Genomic DNA, 17,123 nt, shown 5'->3' with positions numbered 1-17,123 from the left:
CTGCTGAACTCCCCGCGCGGCGGCGCCCTGGCCACGGCCATGCACCAGAACCACTTCCTCGCCTGCCCTCTGATGCGCCAGCTCTGCCAGTACCAGGTAGGCCCTGGCACAGCCCTGCGCCTCGCTCCCCGAGTCCCCGCGCCCGGGCTCTGCCTCGCGCGGCCAAGGCCCCCGTCCCGCCCCCCAGGCTCGGGGCTCCTGTGGCTAGGCCTGCTCGGGCCCCGGCTGACTGGCTGCCCTGACGCTGTCCCGTGGCCTCGGCTCTTGCTCCTAAGTGAAGAGACGCAGCTTTTGCTGCAGATCTGGGGGTACGTCCCGCACTTCTGTGACAGAAGCTTCCCGTGAGCAGGGCAGGAGTGTGTTGGGCTTTCACCACGTCTCCTACCTGGTTTCAGTAGTTTTGCCACGTTCACCTTACTTGCCCCTGTGCGTGCCCACGCGTGTGCCCACTCCTCGGTCGTTTCTCTCTGAGCCCCGTGAGGACAGGCGGCAGCAGACCCCTCGTGGGCTGTGGGTACGGGCGCTGGAGGGGCCCCCGCTGTGGCAGGCGGGAGGGCTCCGCCCGGCCCTGGCCCTGTCTGAGCCGTGCTGCGCTGTCCCCAGCGCTGCGTGCCCCAGGACACCGGCTTCTCGTCACGCTTCCTCAAAGTGCTCGTGCAGACCCTGCAGTGGCTGGACAGCCCCGCCGTGGAGGCTGGGCCCCTGCAGGCCCAGCTCAAGCTGTTTGCTGCCCAGTACTCGGCACGGCGCCGGATCAGCGATGGTGAGGCGGGGTCGGTGGTGCCGACGGGGGTCCTGGGCTCTCTGCCGTTGCGTCAGGGGGACCGGGGCCTTGTTCCCAGAGGGGTCCCGGGTGGCGTCAGGGTGAGTGGGGCCCAGCGGTTTGGGGGTCGGGGCACTGGGGAGGCCCCCCAGGGGGGAGCGTACGTGTGGGAACCGAGGGGAGTCGCCTGCCCGGCACCCCTGGCAGGAGTCCCGTGGGTCACACAGCGCTCCCCTGCAGTGCGGAGTGGGTTCCTGCACCTGGCAGAGGCCCTGACGTTCCGCGGGGACCCGGAAGTGGTCAGCTCCACCGTCCGTGCCATCGCGGCCACCCTCAAGTCTGGGGAGGGGTGTGACGTGGAGCCCGAGCTTATCAGCAAAGGTACTCGGGCCCCGGGCACCACACAGACCCCACCTCACCGCCCTGCACACAGGTCCCTCTCCTGGGCGCCCCCAGAACAGGGTCCGGGGGCGGGGCTGTCTGTCCTCGTGTCCGGTGGCCCCCCGAGCTGGAGTGGCACAGGGGCCCTCTCTGCCTGCCCTTAGTCCTCCGGGGTCTGGTCGCCGTGAGGTCGCCTCATCTGGAGGAGCTGCTGGCCGCGCTCTTCTCTGCTGCCTCCGCCTTCCCGGCCTCAGGGCCCGTGGCCGTGGTGAGCTCACTGCTGCTGCAGGAGAAGGGGGAGCCCCCGGCCCTGGGGAAGCAGGACTCTGACGGCTGCAGGTGAGCCGGCGGGGCGGTGGCCGGCTGGGAGGGGGAGCGGGGGGCGGCCCTGGCCGGCCACGTCTGAGCCCACCCCACCTTCCCTGCAGCCTGGAGGCTGTGCGGCTGGGACCCTGCTCGGGGCTCCTTGTCGACTGGCTGGAGATGCTGGACCCCGAGGTGATCAGCAGCTGCCCTGACCTGCAGCAGCGGCTGCTGTTCTCCCAGAGCAGCAAGGTGGGCCTCGCTTGCGCACGGCGCCCTGGGCCCACAGTCCGCCCGGCAGCCCCAGGGTGAGGCTGGCTCTCTGTCGGTTCCAGCAGATCCAAGGCCTGAGTCTCAGTGGCCAGACAGGTCCCATGTTTCCTCTAAGCGGGTCACCACAACTGGCCAGATCTGGTCATGGAGGCGGGCGGGGGGTGGGTGGGTTGGTCCTTTGTGGGCTCAGGTCCTCACGGGGCACGAGGAGGTAGGGGGAGTGGAGCTCAGCACCCCTTGATGAGGGGTGGGGTCCTCAGAGGGGTCGGAGCCCACGTCAGGGCTCTGCGGGGGGTGGCGGGGTCCCCCAGCTCATCTGGCTGTGGGGAAGGTGAGGAAACACTGACCAGGTCGCCAGGGAGGGGCTGGGCAACCCCTGCCCGTGATCCCGCCGCGTGCTGGTGGGTCTGCGCTTCTGAGAGCGGCGGTCACGTTCCCGTGCTCCCCGCCTGCCCAGGCGTTCCTGCACCCAGGGTTTTGCTCGCGTGTCTCCTGGTCTCTGAGGAGTGGATTCGGTTCAGCCCGTGCTTAGTCTGCGGAGTGGCCGGCCGGGCTGGGTGGTTTCCCGGGCGGGAGCCTCGGATCTGCCTCGAAACGGACACCTTCCTCTGCTCTGTGCTGGCACACGTGGGCTGTCACCTGTTGACACTACCTGGCAGAGCCGTCAGCCCGGCGGGGACCATCCCAGGTTTCCTCCCTCCCCAGGGCAAAGGCCATCCCGGCCCGCAGGTGCCGTCTTTCCGACCCTACCTCTTAGCCCTGCTCACGCACCAGTCCAACTGGTCCACGCTGCACCAGTGTATCCACATCCTGCTGGGCAAGAACCGGGAGCAGAGGTGAGTCCCCCAGACCTCTGTCCCCCACTGGCAGGTCTGTTCCTGCCACAGGCAGCGTGGGCCTTGGGGTGCCATGTGGCAGCCGCCCTGCCCAGACTCCTCCGGGAGCCGAGTTCAGAGGGCAGTGTCGGGGGCCTTGGTGGGGGGGATCTGATCCAGCACCCTTCCCCCGGCGTCCTCAGGAACCGAGGCCCTCTTGCCTGGCCCGGTGTCCCTTCTCTGGGTGACCAGCAGGCAGACAGTCGGTTTCACTGTCCTCCAGTAGTGTGAATGGCTGGCGTCCGTGCTGTGTTGCGGGGGTGCCAGAGGCTCCTGTGCGTGGCTGCAGGCGTGGGACGGGGCGGGGCCGACCTTAGCTTTGCCACTGTGAGCTGCAGAGAGGTCAGGTGGGGCGGCCTGCGTCCCCTGACAGCTGACCTGGGCCCCATCCCCCGCCTCCCTCTGCCTGGAGACATGCCTCGTGCTCAGCCAAGCCGCCTCGAGATCTGGTCATGGAGGCGGGCGGGGGGTGGGTGGGTTGGTCCTTTGTGGGCTCAGGTCCTCACGGGGCACGAGGAGGTAGGGGGAGTGGAGCTCAGCACCCCTTGATGAGGGGTGGGGTCCTCAGAGGGGTCGGAGCCCACGTCAGGGCTCTGCGGGGGGTGGCGGGGTCCCCCAGCTCATCTGGCTGTGGGGAAGGTGAGGAAACACTGACCAGGTCGCCAGGGAGGGGCTGGGCAACCCCTGCCCGTGATCCCGCCGCGTGCTGGTGGGTCTGCGCTTCTGAGAGCGGCGGTCACGTTCCCGTGCTCCCCGCCTGCCCAGGCGTTCCTGCACCCAGGGTTTTGCTCGCGTGTCTCCTGGTCTCTGAGGAGTGGATTCGGTTCAGCCCGTGCTTAGTCTGCGGAGTGGCCGGCCGGGCTGGGTGGTTTCCCGGGCGGGAGCCTCGGATCTGCCTCGAAACGGACACCTTCCTCTGCTCTGTGCTGGCACACGTGGGCTGTCACCTGTTGACACTACCTGGCAGAGCCGTCAGCCCGGCGGGGACCATCCCAGGTTTCCTCCCTCCCCAGGGCAAAGGCCATCCCGGCCCGCAGGTGCCGTCTTTCCGACCCTACCTCTTAGCCCTGCTCACGCACCAGTCCAACTGGTCCACGCTGCACCAGTGTATCCACATCCTGCTGGGCAAGAACCGGGAGCAGAGGTGAGTCCCCCAGCCCTCTGTCCCCCACTGGCAGGTCTGTTCCTGCCACAGGCAGCGTGGGCCTTGGGGTGCCATGTGGCAGCCGCCCTGCCCAGACTCCTCCGGGAGCCGAGTTCAGAGGGCAGTGTCGGGGGCCTTGGTGGGGGGGATCTGATCCAGCACCCTTCCCCCGGCGTCCTCAGGAACCGAGGCCCTCTTGCCTGGCCCGGTGTCCCTTCTCTGGGTGACCAGCAGGCAGACAGTCGGTTTCACTGTCCTCCAGTAGTGTGAATGGCTGGCGTCCGTGCTGTGTTGCGGGGGTGCCAGAGGCTCCTGTGCGTGGCTGCAGGCGTGGGACGGGGCGGGGCCGACCTTAGCTTTGCCACTGTGAGCTGCAGAGAGGTCAGGTGGGGCGGCCTGCGTCCCCTGACAGCTGACCTGGGCCCCATCCCCCGCCTCCCTCTGCCTGGAGACATGCCTCGTGCTCAGCCAAGCCGCCTCGCTTCCTCCAGGTTTGACCCCTCGGCCTCCCTGGACTTCCTCTGGGCCTGCATCCACATTCCTCGAATCTGGCAGGGCAGGGACCAGCGTACCCCTCAGGCAGGTTTTGGGGTGTCCCCTGCCCGCAGGGTGGGGTGGCGGGTGGACGTGGCGAGACGCAGGCGCGGCTGTCGCGCCCGTCATGCCCGGGCCTGACTGGCAGTGCCTGGCTGCAGAAGCGGCGGGAGGAGTTGGTGCTGCGGGTCCAGGCCCCGGAACTCATCGGCCTGGTGGAGCTGATCCTGGCGGAGGCAGAGACCAGGAGCCAGGACGGGGACACCAGCGCCTGCAGCCTTCTCCAGGCCCGGCTGCCCCTGCTGCTCAGCTGCTGCCGCGGAGACGACGAGGGCGTCAGGAAGGTGACGGCGCACCTGACGAGCTGCATCCAGCAGTGGGCTGACAGGTGAGGGTGCTGGACCCCGGGCTCCGGAGCCCCCGCCTGTCCCCTTGCCCGTGTGATGGGAGGCCGCGGCTCAGACATGAGCACCGTGGGAGCGAGCCCAGGCCGCCAGTGGGGGTGGGGTAGGGCTGAGGGGCCTGGCACGCCGGCTCTGCACGCAGACCCCAGTGGGAACAGCGGCTCCCCGGTCCCACGGCCGCCCCGAGTCTGGTCTCTGGTCTCTCGCAGCGTGCTGGGCAGGCGTTGCCGAGACCTGCTCGTGCACCTCTACCTGCAGCGGCCAGACCTCCGGGTGCCTGTGCCTGACATCCTGCTGCACAGCGAAGGGGCCGCCGGCAGCAGCGTCTGCAAGGTAAAGGCCTACGGGGTCATCGGGGCCGCCTTTGTCCTTCACTTGGAGGTAGAAACGCCAACTGGGAGGTAGAGAAATGCCTTTTCTCAGATCTAAAGACAAAAAAGGTGAGTGTCGATGGCACGTCTGAGGGCAGAGCCTGCCCTGCCACCCTCGCCTGTCCGACCTCTCGAAGGGTCTGGAAACGATCTTTTCCTCTTCCAAGAAGTCCTCTGGGTGTGGAGCAGAGGAGAGTGGGTGTCCCCCTTGGTCCCTGATAAGGGACCGTTGACTACAACAGGCCGCGTGGTGCGTGTGTGATGGTGTCGCATGCGTCCCAGCACCCCCATCCCTTCCTGGCCGCCTGCCATGGCGCTGGCCTTTGGCCCAGTGCGGGGCCTCCGTGTGCGGGTCTGCGTGGCATCTGCCTTCACCTCCCTTGGGTGATGGCGGGGGAAGGGGGGTCTGGTGGGCCCCCTGCCCGTGTTCCCTGGGCTGGACCCTGGGGTCAGATCTGCCGCCTGCCCTGCTTCTCGGGACGGGGAGGGAAGTTGATGTTTTTCCAGTTGTGCTTCCTTCCACTCTTGTGTGTTACTTGTGGTACACACCTGAAATTTGCTCTATCTGTAAGATTGGTTTTTCTCGTCCGAGCTAACGTAGGGGTCTTATCCTGTTTGTGCGGAGAGGGTGACCTCACATACCACGTGCTGAAGTTGGCTGGGAGCTCCGGCCACGGCCTCTTGAGCCCCAGGAGCAGCAGAGGCACTGGGGGAACAGGCGTCTCTGGGTCGCTGCACGGGTCCTTAGGGGCCACGCCAGGGCCTTGGGGTCTGGGGGCCTTGGGGCAGGGGCCCACACACTGCCCAGGGAGCCCCATCATAGCCCCTGCAGCGGCGGGGGGCGGACTCGGCGGGGGGCGGGCAGGTAGGGTGCGAGGGCTGTAGGCGGCCCGGCTCTGACCACCCCCGTCCCCCACAGCTGGACGGCCTCATTCACCGCTTCGTCACCCTCCTCGCGGACACCAGCGATTCCCGGGCGGCCGAGAACCGAGTGGCTGATGCCAACGTGGCCTGTCGGAAGCTGGCTGTGGCCCACCCCATCCTGCTGCTCAGGTACCGCCTGGCCTGTCCCACCTGCAGCCCGAGTGGGCACAGCTCGCTGTCGGGGAGCCCTCCCCGCCACACCAGGCGTTCCCGTAAGGCGGGCTCTGCGGCTAAGAGCGGGTGGATGGACGCCGCGGCTGCTTCCCGGCTGAGCTGAGTCTCGGGGCTGTAGGGGCCTGGTGGGCGCGGGAGAGGGAGGGTCGGGGGTGGCCCAGGACACCACTGTGCGGGTTAGCAGGCTCCGGGTGGCCTCCAAGTGCGAGTTGATGTCGGCCCTCGGGGCGGGGGGCGGGGAGACGGCCAGGGCGGGCCGCTGAGCGCACGCGTCTCCGCCAGGCACCTGCCCATGGTCGCCGCCCTCCTGCACGGCCGCAGCCACCGCAGCTTCCAGGAGTTCCGGCAGCAGAGCCACCTGGCCTTCTTCCTGCGCGTGCTGGGCATCCTGGAGCTGCTGCAGCCGCACGTGTTCCAGAGCGAGCACCAGGGGGCGCTGTGGGACTGCCTGCTCTCCTTTCTCCGCCTGCTGCTGGTGGGTGCCCCGCGCGCCCTCGGGGGCCCGGGCGTCCCCAGGGGTCGGGTGCGCGGTCCCTCCCCCCGGTGCCCCCGCTTGCCCTGCCTGCTGCCCCCACCATTCTGAGCTCTCCCCATGCAGCTCGTGCTCCCTCTGCTCCCACGACTCCGGCAGCCCGGTCTTCCTGACCAGGACTGAGGGTCCGTCCCCTTGTCCACCTGAGGCGGCTGGGTGAGGGCACAGCCCCTTGGCTGCATCGGGGGCAGGGCCAGGCCACCTGCCTGTCTGATAGCTTCCCCCGGGGAAGGCCCCCAGCTGCTCACGTGCCTGGGGAGACCCCACGCTCCTCAGGGTTCGTGAGGGACGAGGCCACTCCTGACCCTTGGGGACCTTAACACGCTGCCTGGCAGAGGGCGGCGTGTTGGCGGTGTCCAGGGTGCACTCTGAGGCTCCAGGGAGAGCAACGTGGGCAAGACGGGATGCTTCGGGCCTTGGATGCTTCCCCCCTCGCGCTTCCCTTTGCAGAACTACAGGAAGTCCTCCCGCCACCTGGCCCCCTTCATCAGCAAGTTCGTGCAGTTCACCCACAAGTATATCACCTGCAATGCCCCAGCCGCCGTCGCCTTCCTGCAGAAACACTCCGACGCGCTTCAGTGAGTGTGCGCCTCTGGCACGGCTCCTCTCCGGCCAGGGTCCCGTCGTGGCGGTGCTCAGGGCCGGGAGCTCCCAAGGGGCGTGCTGGTGGGGATGGACACTGCCCACGGCGCCAGGGCCCGGGGCAGCAGGGCTGTGGATGCTGGGTCTGCGCCGGGGCCATTCTGAGCTGGCTTCCTCCTCCCTCGGCCCCCGGGGCACCTCCTGAGCCCCTGCCCACGGGGCCCTGCCTGCCTCCCACCTGTGGCATGGTCCTCACGGAGAACCTTGCTCCCCCAGTGACCTATCCTTCGACAGCAGTGACCTGGTGATGCTCAAGTCTCTCCTGGCGGGGCTGAGCCTTCCTAGCAGGGACGGCAGGGCCGACCGAGGCCTGGACGAGGAGGGCGAGGGTGAGTGGGGCCGGGGCTGCGGGCTGGACTGCCCTGGGCGTCCCCCGGGCATCGTCGGCCCTGGGTCCGTGACACGCGCAAAGCAGCGAGTCGTGTTGTGGCCAGCGAGACCTACAGCACCTGCCCTCTGTGGGACCAACCAGGCCCCTCTGTTCTCTGTCCCTGTCCCCACACTGGGGCCCCTACGGTGGGGCGACCCGGCACCTGCGGCATTGTGTCTAGCGGGCACGTGGTGGATTTGTGAATGGGTCGAGTGCCCGCGGGCCCAGGTCCGGTGCTGGCCCTTCACGGCCATTCTGCCCTGGTTTTGCCAAGTCGCTGGTGTTGAGTGTGACTCTCAGCCGTCCACGGACGTGCCTAGCACAGGGCTCTGCACGCAGGCGCCTTTATTGAGCCCCTGCTGTGTGCCGGGGGCAGCAGGGAAGGCCACGCGCACAGTGTGGTGGGTGAGAGGCTCGAGAGAGAAGTGCCACGTCTCCCAGGCAGCTCCCCACAGGCTCGTCGTTTCAGTGCATTTATTGAGCACCCGTTGTGTACCAGGCAGCGTGCTCAGCCCAGGGCAAGGGTTGCATCTTTGGGGGTCTGCTGTGATTCCGGGCGCTACTCAGCAAGGCTGCCCCTCGCTTGCGCACGTGGATCCTGCGGCCTCGGTGTCGAGTGTGTCCGGGGCTCTCAGGCCCTCTGGACGGTGGCCGGGGGCGGGCCGTCCTCGTCTCCGCTCGACAGCACTGGCCTCCTGTCTTGCAGATGAGAGCTCGGCTGGCCCCCTGCCTCTGGTCAGCATCTCCCTCTTTACTCCTCTGACCGCAGCTGAAGTGGCCCCCTATGTGAAGAGGCTTTCCCGGGGCCAGACGGTCGAGGGTAAGTGTGGGGGTTTGGCTCTCCCAGGCCTAGTCGGCCCCGCGGTGGGTGGTGGCCTCCCTTTCTGTCCCTGCAGCATTCTGGGTCCCACAGTGGCCCTTGGCCATCCAGGCTTCTTCCGGGTGTGGGGGGGCGGCATCCAGAAGACAGCAGGGCTCCTGCCAGGTCCCGGGGGGGGGGTTGGGCTCTTTCCTCAGAGTGAGAATAGGGGTGGGTGGAGAGGGGGTCGGGGGGAGAAGCGGGGCTGGAGACTGGGGGCGGCTCCTCTGCTGGCCAGTGGCGCTGGGGAGCCCCCCGGAGCCTCGGTGTCGAGTGTGTCCGGGGCTCTCAGGCCCTCTGGACGGTGGCCGGGGGCGGGCCGTCCTCGTCTCCGCTCGACAGCACTGGCCTCCTGTCTTGCAGATGAGAGCTCGGCTGGCCCCCTGCCTCTGGTCAGCATCTCCCTCTTTACTCCTCTGACCGCAGCTGAAGTGGCCCCCTATGTGAAGAGGCTTTCCCGGGGCCAGACGGTCGAGGGTAAGTGTGGGGGTTTGGCTCTCCCAGGCCTAGTCGGCCCCGCGGTGGGTGGTGGCCTCCCTTTCTGTCCCTGCAGCATTCTGGGTCCCACAGTGGCCCTTGGCCATCCAGGCTTCTTCCGGGTGTGGGGGGGCGGCATCCAGAAGACAGCAGGGCTCCTGCCAGGTCCCGGGGGGGGGGTTGGGCTCTTTCCTCAGAGTGAGAATAGGGGTGGGTGGAGAGGGGGTCGGGGGGAGAAGCGGGGCTGGAGACTGGGGGCGGCTCCTCTGCTGGCCAGTGGCGCTGGGGAGCCCCCCGGAGTCCCCGTAGGTACCGAGGAAGAGGGGCCTGGTGGGGAGCTGGCCGACAGCCCCTGGTCCCCTACGGGGGAGCCGAGGGCCTGGGTGGCCACCTGCAGGGAGGGGCAGGGCCATGTTTCTGCAGTGTGGTTTCAGGGCAGCTGGGGCAGACATCCGGGGAGCGTGGTGCAGATGCAGATATCTGGGCCCCTCAGAAACCTCTGAAAGCCTGGTCGACCAGCACCTCCGGTTTGGGGTCGCTGGCTCGGTAGTCGGGGAGGCAGCGGAACCCCCAGTGCTTTCCGTCCCAAGGTGCTGGGGGCCCCCTGGCCTGAGCAAGCACTAGTGACGCTATGGAAGCTCCAAGAGGCACTGGCGCTGACGTTACGAGCAGCCGTGCTACACCTGTAGAACCAGGTCCCTCTGCCAGAGCCTGTGCTGAGGCCGGGCCAGGGTCCCTGCCCGGCAGGTGTGCTGTGGAGCAGCGGGCTCTGGCCCCGGGACTCCACCACTCCTGCCTCTGGGCTGCGTGGGGGAGAGGTTCATCCCCAAGCCCAGCAGCTGCAGCCCGGCCCTCACGACACGCTTTCTACCCGTCTTAGATCTGCTGGAGGTTCTGAGCGACGTGGACGAGATGTCCCGGCGGAGACCTGAGATCCTGGGCTTCTTCTCGGTGAGGGAGCTGCCACGTGCCCGGAGGAACTGGGACACGTGTCAGAGGCTGGGGCAGGAGGGCAAAGGCACGCTGGGTCCCGGACAGGGGCGCCGCCCCCACCCTCCTTCCTGCTGGGCACCCAGCTCAGCCAGCAGCGGCTGGGCTTTGGGGGCGGGCGCCACGTCTGAGTGCGGCCCCGCCCCAGATGCTCAGTCCCGCCCAGAATTGAGGCGGCTGCTCCTCCGCTCTGCGCTGGGCCTCCTATGTTCTGCTTGGGTCCCGAGGTCCCAGGGCCCAGCGATGGGGGTGTTGAGGGGGCTGGGGGCTTAGGGAGCGGGGTCCCCTGGACGGGAGGGTGGCCCTGCTGACACCGCCTCCGCCCCCGCAGACCAGTCTGCAGCGGCTGATGAGCTCAGCTGAGGAGTCCTGCCGCAGCCTGGCCTTCAGCCTGGCCCTGCGCTCCATCCAGAGCAACCCCAGGTGAGCTGGCGTCACCTGCCACCACGGGCCGCCCGGTGCCCTGGGCCAGGCCTCCCACTCCTCCTGACCGGTGGGGCCCTGCACGGGGCTCTGGGGAGGTGTTGGGGCCTTGGCCGTCTTGGCACGGGGGGAGGTGCCAACCTGCACGTGGCTCTTTCAGCATCGCAGCCGACTTCCTGCCCACGTTCATGTACTGCCTGGGCAGCCGGGACTTTGAAGTAATGCAGACAGCCCTCCGGAACCTGCCGGAGTATACCCTCCTCTGCCAGGGTAAGCCTGCCCCGGCCCCGCCCACCCAGACCCTGGTGCCCCCGGAGGCCTTGGTACCCGGGGCCGGGCTCTCAGGGCGAGACCAGAGGCTCCACTTCTGAGAGCTGCCTGATGACCTGGCCGCCGCGGCCAGGATGTCAGGGCAGCGCAGCCTGACAGGGTCTTCGTCTGTCCCCAGAGCATGCAGCCGTGCTGCTGCACCGGGCCTTCCTGGTGGGCATGTATGGCCAGATGGACACCAGCGCCCAGATCTCTGAGGCCCTGAGGATCCTGCACATGGAGGCTGTGATGTGAGCCCAGGCCTTAGCCTGACTGCACGCCTGGTCCACTGGTGGTCTTCTCCGGGAGCACCAAGACAGTCAGGGCCAGTGCTCAGAGCCCAGGCCCAGCCGCCCCAGCCAGCAGTGCGGGCGCCGTCTGCCCCGGAGGCTGTCCCGCCTGTGGAGTGACGGGGCACAGCCCAGCTGGGAGGGGATGCTGACATCCTAGCGAGTCGAGGCAAGGGGCTGGCTTCAAATGAAACGTTTTGAACTCCGTGATGCTGCTGCCTGTGTGCTTTGCCTCCTTGGAGACCCCGGGAGCGAGTGGGACCTGGGAGCTTGGAGCCCTGCCCCCAGGGCCCGGCCAGCCTGCCTGCTCCTGGGTGGGCACGTGGCGGTGTCCATCTGGAGACTGGAGGGCACCTGCCTGCTGGGTACAGTCTCGGCCCTTCCTCCCTGCCCTCCACCCAGCTCCCCACGTTCGGGCAGCATCGGGGTTGGGGGAGAGCTGACAGTGCCCGGCGCCCCCTGCCCCTGAGTTCTCTGTCCACGGGCTCAGCCTTGTCAACTACCGGAGGGAGCGGGGCTCACTGGGGGTCGGCAGAGCAGTCTTCTCTCCCACCCCAGAAAGGACCTCAGCTCCCCGAGACCCTCAGCTTCGGGCATCGCTCCAGGAAGCCCCCCACGTGCTGGCCGCGGGGTGAGGGCTGGCTCAGGGCAGCCACCGGGGGGCGCATCCCCCGCGGAGCTGCGGTGCTGGGGCAGGGGACAGGGGCAGGGCTCTGCCCCAGAACTTGGCCTGGAGACTCTGAGGGGAGGAGGCAGTGCTCCCTCCAGTGAGGGCCCCGGGGTCCCCCCAGGCGGCACTGGTTTCTCCAGGCCAGTGTCCTCGTCTCTGGGGGCAATGCCGTCCCAACCTCATCCAGGCTGGACGCAGATGGCGTCCCGCCCCTCCCTCCCATTGCTCCCGTTGGCGCCCAGCACTTGGCAGAGCCACAGTCTCCCCGATGGCCCCCGGGTTCCGGTGCACGCTCCCCCCTCCCTCCGCAGGGTCCCCGTCTGCCCGGCTCCTCAGCTGGGGCCACCAGGGGGCGCTGAGGCCAAAGACAGACCCAGGCTCTTCAGTCCGGCCTGCTTGAGGCTGGACAGACCCTTGTGGGGTGGGGGGTGGTCACTGCTTCATGCCCACCAGGGACAGAGCTGTGCCTCTAGCCCCACAGGCCCCTGGTCGGCCACGGCCTTGCCAGCCTCCCTGCTCCCCTGAGCCCCTGACGGGTCGGCCACCACGCCGCTGCCCGCGCGACAGCCCTTCAGTCTCCAGATCCTGCCCGTCCCTTGGTGCAGCCCCAGGCCCTCCTGTCCCGCCTGGCTTGTTTCTTGGCCCCCGTCGTGTGGCTCTTGCTCAGGGGCACGTGGAACTGGCCTTTGGCAGCTCCTGCCCCACTGCAGTCCCTGCAGAGAGGGACATGGAGCTGAAGGGCCCCCTCCTGCCTCCTGCCCTGGGTGCCCTACCGGGAAGCGCCATGCCACTCGGATGCCACAGCCCTGCCCATCTGGGCTTGGGTGACAGCTGTTGGGACACCTGCATGCCCCAAAGTGCCACTGCCTCACCCAGAGCTAGGGGAGCACAGGCCCCCTGGGGTTTGGGAGGATGGGGGCTGGGGCAGTTCACCCGTGACACTGGGCTGTGTGAGGGCCCAGCAGGCAGAGAGGCAGGCTCTGGGAGAGCCCTTGGACCACCTTGCTGCCCAGTCCCACCAATGTCAGGGCCGAGGCCTGGGGGAACCTGGGGGTGGGCCACGGCCTGGCTCTGGGGGAGCGAGGATTCCGACCACCCTCCACCTTCACCTTTCTGCGGGCAAAGGCAGACATCCTGGTAGGGCTGCGGGCGGGTGGCTGGTGCATGGGCGGTACCTACGGAACCCACGCTTGCCAGCCTGGGCGCTGCAGCATTGCCTGGCAGGTGGTGGGGGGGGGTGCAGTGGGACCCTCAGGGACAGCCCGTGGGAATGGGCGGTGGTGCGTGGAGGGTGCGAGCAGAGCGGGCATGCAGGGCAGAGCGGGCATGCAGGGCAGCACTCCTTGAATATTCGGTCCCCGTTGCCGTGAACACCGTCCAGCCGGCTCCAATTTACACAGGTGCGCCCAGCCCAGGGCCTCGGGGAGAAGGGGCCCAGAGGGCCCAGTGGATGGCGGGCAGGGGTGTGGGTGTGCATGTGTGTGGGGTGAGTGTGGGCTTGTGGAGGCCGGGTGAGCCCCCTCGGGGTCAAGGCCACCTGACCTGCTCCTGTCTACACAGCGTGAGTGGGGAGCTGGAGTGCCAGCTCCCTGTGTGGGCCTCAACCCGGAGCCTGTGCCCCGCAGAGCGCAGTGGGGCTTGGCTGCTGAGCGGGGGCGCCCAAGGTACAGGAGCACAGCCAGGTAGAACCTTCTGGATCCCAAATCTTCTGCCTCAGCTCAGCACCCAGCCACGTCCACTGTGAAGCCCAAGCTTGCCACGTTCTCTCCTGCCACAGGGCCTTTGCACGGGGCCTTTGCTCTCCCCCTTCACTGCCCCCTGTGCCAGCTCCCACTCCATCGGCTCTCAGGAAGGCTTCTGGCACCCAGGGTCAGGTGCCTTCTCCCCGCAGGCGCTGTGTGTTCTCAGTTTGTCGCTCTATGCCACGCTGGGAGGTGGGGGGTCTGGCTGGGTGGTTGGAGTTGTCAGTCCAGCCAGGGTCTGCCTGGCCTGGGGTGTGCAGAGCAGGCGAGGGAGGAAGTGAAGTCCAAGAGCCCAAAGCCCCAGACCTGGCGGGAGTCGGGGTGGGGTCGGGCCGGGGGGCCGGGGGGCCGGGGCAAAGACGTGAGGTCAGCCCGTGTGTCCCGCCCCAGCCCCCAGCCCCGGGCTCTCCACAGGGGCTGCTCTCGCCTGGCTCACGGCCTGCGAGGCCTGGGAAGTTGACCCGACCAAAGTCAGGCTGGGGAAGGGGCTCCCTGAGTGTCAGGAAGGGGGAGAGGTGGAGGGGGTGGGGCGGAGCCCACCTAGGCTCCTGTCCTGGCACATGACCCTGGCAGCCGAGCTCCCCTCTCTGGGCCTCAGCCTCCCTCTTGTTAAGAGGGGCTGCGCTCACCCACTGACAAGAAAACGAGGCGTCCCGCCCGGACCCCACAGTTCCCTTCGCTCTGGGGGAGGGGACACCACCCAGGGAGGATCAACGGGCACCCCATCAACCAGCTTCAGCAGGTGGGGAAGGGTGGGACCAGGTGCGGTGTTGCCATGGTGATGAGCTCGGCTGTTTCCTTCACGTTCAGTCCTGGGAAGGGGTGGACCCTGACCTTCAAACAGGCCAGACAGCCAGCAGCTGGGCAGAGGGCCAGAGAGGCGTGGGCAGCTGGGGCCCCAGGGCCCCCAGGTCTCCCCACGAGGGTTCCCAGCACCAGGGCCCCCACGTTCGCCCTGGGAGGGCTGGCTTATGGCCCCAATTCACAGATGAGGGCAGTAAGGCCCCAGCTAGTTGTCCAGGGTCACATGGGGTAGAACTGCCCGGGGGTTCTGAGCCAGGACCCTCCCGTCTCCCCCGCTTACTCCCTCAGAGCCACTTAAGACTCTGACCCAGGCCGCGGTGGGGTTACTTCGGGTGTCTTGGCAGGGAGGGGTGTGGCTTGAGGGCTCTCCCAGGGTCTGCCCGCCCCATCCCTCCCTGGGGAAGGAGGACAGGCAGACAGAACTGGAATCCAGGTCTCACCCTGGAGCCCTCTCCCCAGTCCAGGCCCAGGCTGGGCCCCCAGGGGGACCAGAGGTCAGACCCCACAAGGCTCGTGCCTGGGGGAGTTGGGAAGGGCTATTTCAAGAAGGTGGAGGATTGAGTAGGAGCTTGAGGACGGAGTAGGAATTGGAGGGTGAGCAGGAGTTTTCCAGGTGAGGACTCGGCTTGTCAGCTTACGTCAGGGCACAGAGCTCTCATCACGTGTGGGTGGTGAGCCCACAGCCCCAGTTTCCTGTCGGTGCCCTCTGGGTATAAAGTGTGGCCTGGAGGGGACTGTGGGGCTCAGCGGCCGTTTGTCCAGTGAGTGGTCACAGGCCACGTGCAGGGAGAGGAGTGGGATGGGGCGGGACTTCTGGCCCAGGGCCCCACTGACCCCTGTGAAGGAGGAAGCAGCTGCTGACTGCCACCTGCTCGGCCCACCTGGGCCAGACTCCTGGGGGCCTCCCGAGACGCTGGGTCCCAAAGACCCCTTGGACCCCTTCATCCCGGGTCCACATCACAGACGGCGCTCCAGGCGCCCACAGGCCAGAGCGTGAGCCAGGAGAGCCTTTGGGATGGCAAAGCACATGGTGGCAGGAGCTGGGGGGGCTACCAGGTCAGAGGCCAGAGTGCAGGTCCCCCCGCCCCAGGCCACCCACCCTGGGTCCCCCCACTCCAGGCGCCCTCACCCTGAGTCTCTGTGTTCCACCCCTGGAGGCTGCCAGTCCCGCTCCTTTCAAGGCCAGGGGCAGCCTTGGCCGACCTCTCACCTCCAGACCCGGGGCAGCTAACTCCGGAGGCACCCCAGGGCTCTGAGGCCAGCTCAGCGCTCCCTGACTATGGCCTTGGGCAAACCACTCGCCTCTGCTTCCATATCTGTAAAAGGGGTGTGAAAATAACGCCTGAGTCTCAGGGGACCGTGAGCACGGAGGAAGCGCTCAGTGAAGGGTGCCTGTCATTGTGACCTGCTTTATGAACAGAGAGGTGCTGTGATCTGGCCAAGGACACACAGCTACTGGAGGCAGGGCCAGGCTTCCTTCCGCCCTGGTCCTGCTCCCTGGCGACCCTGCCAGCCCCTGCGCGCTGGTAATGGGACAGGAGGGCCAGGCCCCATTACAAGGGGTTCCTATAAATGGCATGAGAAGGATTAATAATGTATTTGTAACACATCGTCATGGTAGCCAAAAATGATCTATAAATGTGCAGTAAATGTTTTATAATGTTTTTGTAACCCGTTATAAATGATAAATGGCAGACTATAGATGCTGGATCAAATATTTATAACGCATTGTGTGCAGCGTTGGGCTGCTGCAGTTCGGGAAAGCCATTAATAATAAAGTGGATGGAAATGTAAAAGTTACCGACATGCCCAGCAAAGCCATTTATAACGAAATGTAAAATTTGGCTGTTGGAAGCAACCCACGAGCCCCAGCCGAAGCACCGGCCAGGTTCCCCCGGAGCCCGGGGAAGGAGTGGGTTGTGAATTATTTGTGAGGTGTTCGGACTAGAACGTATACCATCCATAGCATGCCGTATAAATATGCACAAGGCTGCATGCATTATTCATTGGGCCTAATTAATTAACGGGTGGCCCTTTAAAATGGGGTGTCGCAGCTTCCAGCTCCTTCCTGCCTGCGGTGCGGGCACCCACAGCCGCCTGCGTGAGCCGTTGGCTGACCCAGCCATGGCCTTGGGAACTGGGGAATGAGGGGACACCCCTTGTATGCTCTGCTGTGAAGCCAGCGTGACCCCCGCCCCCAAGGTGGTTCCGCTGCAGGCGGCAAGGGGCTGGCATCCCTCTGGGGGGCTCTGCTTACCACCCTCCAGCATCCGTCTCTCACAACCACAGTGGCCATGAAAATTAATTGTTTTTCATGGATCGAGCTTGAGGAAAGCCAAACCTAGATAGCGCTATTTACCTTTTTCACTTCCTTATTAAAGGTGAGGTGCTCAGGGTGCGATGGTGACGTGCATGATACCCTTAACTAATCCAGACCAATCAATGTAAAGACAGGCGGCATCGTTCACAATTACCTGGCTAGGTAATACTGTTTACCGCGGCAGGGAGCCGCATTTCCACAGCTCAGCCTGGTGCTACTGGGGATGAGGGCCCCCACCTTGCTGTGAAGGCTCAGAGAAGTGAGGGTGACAGGGCAAAGCTGCTGAGCGAGGCCGCCGACCCGGACCTGCCCGCTGGAGTCCAAGCATGTCTTTTGCACAAGCCAGGCCTCCCGGTTCTGTTCTGTGTGGCACTCGTTTCTCGAGACACCCCTGCAGCAGAGGTTCTGTGGGCAAGTCAGTTTGGGAACCCTTGTGTAGCGCGGCCGCTCCCTTGGGAGTCACGGTGCACGGCAGGGGATGGAGGCTCTGAGAAGTCCTGTGGGAAGGGCCGCATGGGTGGATGCCTCCCCCCTTCTTTCTCTCACCCC

At 66.7% G+C, this 17,123-nt stretch overlaps 1 protein-coding gene across 1 annotated transcript in view; it reads left to right on the top strand.

Annotated features, from left to right (window-relative positions):
• Positions 1-11,003, top strand: part of INTS1 (integrator complex subunit 1) — a 31,049-nt gene extending 20,046 nt beyond the window's left edge. The window contains exons 31-48 of the mRNA XM_007467075.1: positions 1-96; positions 604-763; positions 1,004-1,144; positions 1,309-1,483; positions 1,573-1,699; positions 2,426-2,556; positions 4,231-4,318; positions 4,435-4,661; positions 4,887-5,010; positions 5,968-6,101; positions 6,429-6,621; positions 7,129-7,256; positions 7,537-7,649; positions 8,397-8,510; positions 9,907-9,977; positions 10,348-10,439; positions 10,600-10,709; positions 10,888-11,003. The exon at positions 1-96 is cut by the window's left edge and continues 1 nt beyond it. Coding sequence (XP_007467137.1) covers positions 1-96; positions 604-763; positions 1,004-1,144; positions 1,309-1,483; positions 1,573-1,699; positions 2,426-2,556; positions 4,231-4,318; positions 4,435-4,661; positions 4,887-5,010; positions 5,968-6,101; positions 6,429-6,621; positions 7,129-7,256; positions 7,537-7,649; positions 8,397-8,510; positions 9,907-9,977; positions 10,348-10,439; positions 10,600-10,709; positions 10,888-11,003 — 2,340 coding nt within the window. The remainder of the gene's footprint in view (positions 97-603; positions 764-1,003; positions 1,145-1,308; positions 1,484-1,572; positions 1,700-2,425; positions 2,557-4,230; positions 4,319-4,434; positions 4,662-4,886; positions 5,011-5,967; positions 6,102-6,428; positions 6,622-7,128; positions 7,257-7,536; positions 7,650-8,396; positions 8,511-9,906; positions 9,978-10,347; positions 10,440-10,599; positions 10,710-10,887) is intronic.
• The last annotated feature ends 6,120 nt before the right edge of the window (positions 11,004-17,123 follow it).

Source organism: Lipotes vexillifer, unplaced genomic scaffold, assembly GCF_000442215.2.
Source record: "Lipotes vexillifer unplaced genomic scaffold, Lipotes_vexillifer_v1.1 scaffold1701, whole genome shotgun sequence".
NCBI lineage: Eukaryota > Metazoa > Chordata > Mammalia > Artiodactyla > Lipotidae > Lipotes > Lipotes vexillifer.
This window is presented reverse-complemented; position numbering and strand designations above follow the sequence as displayed.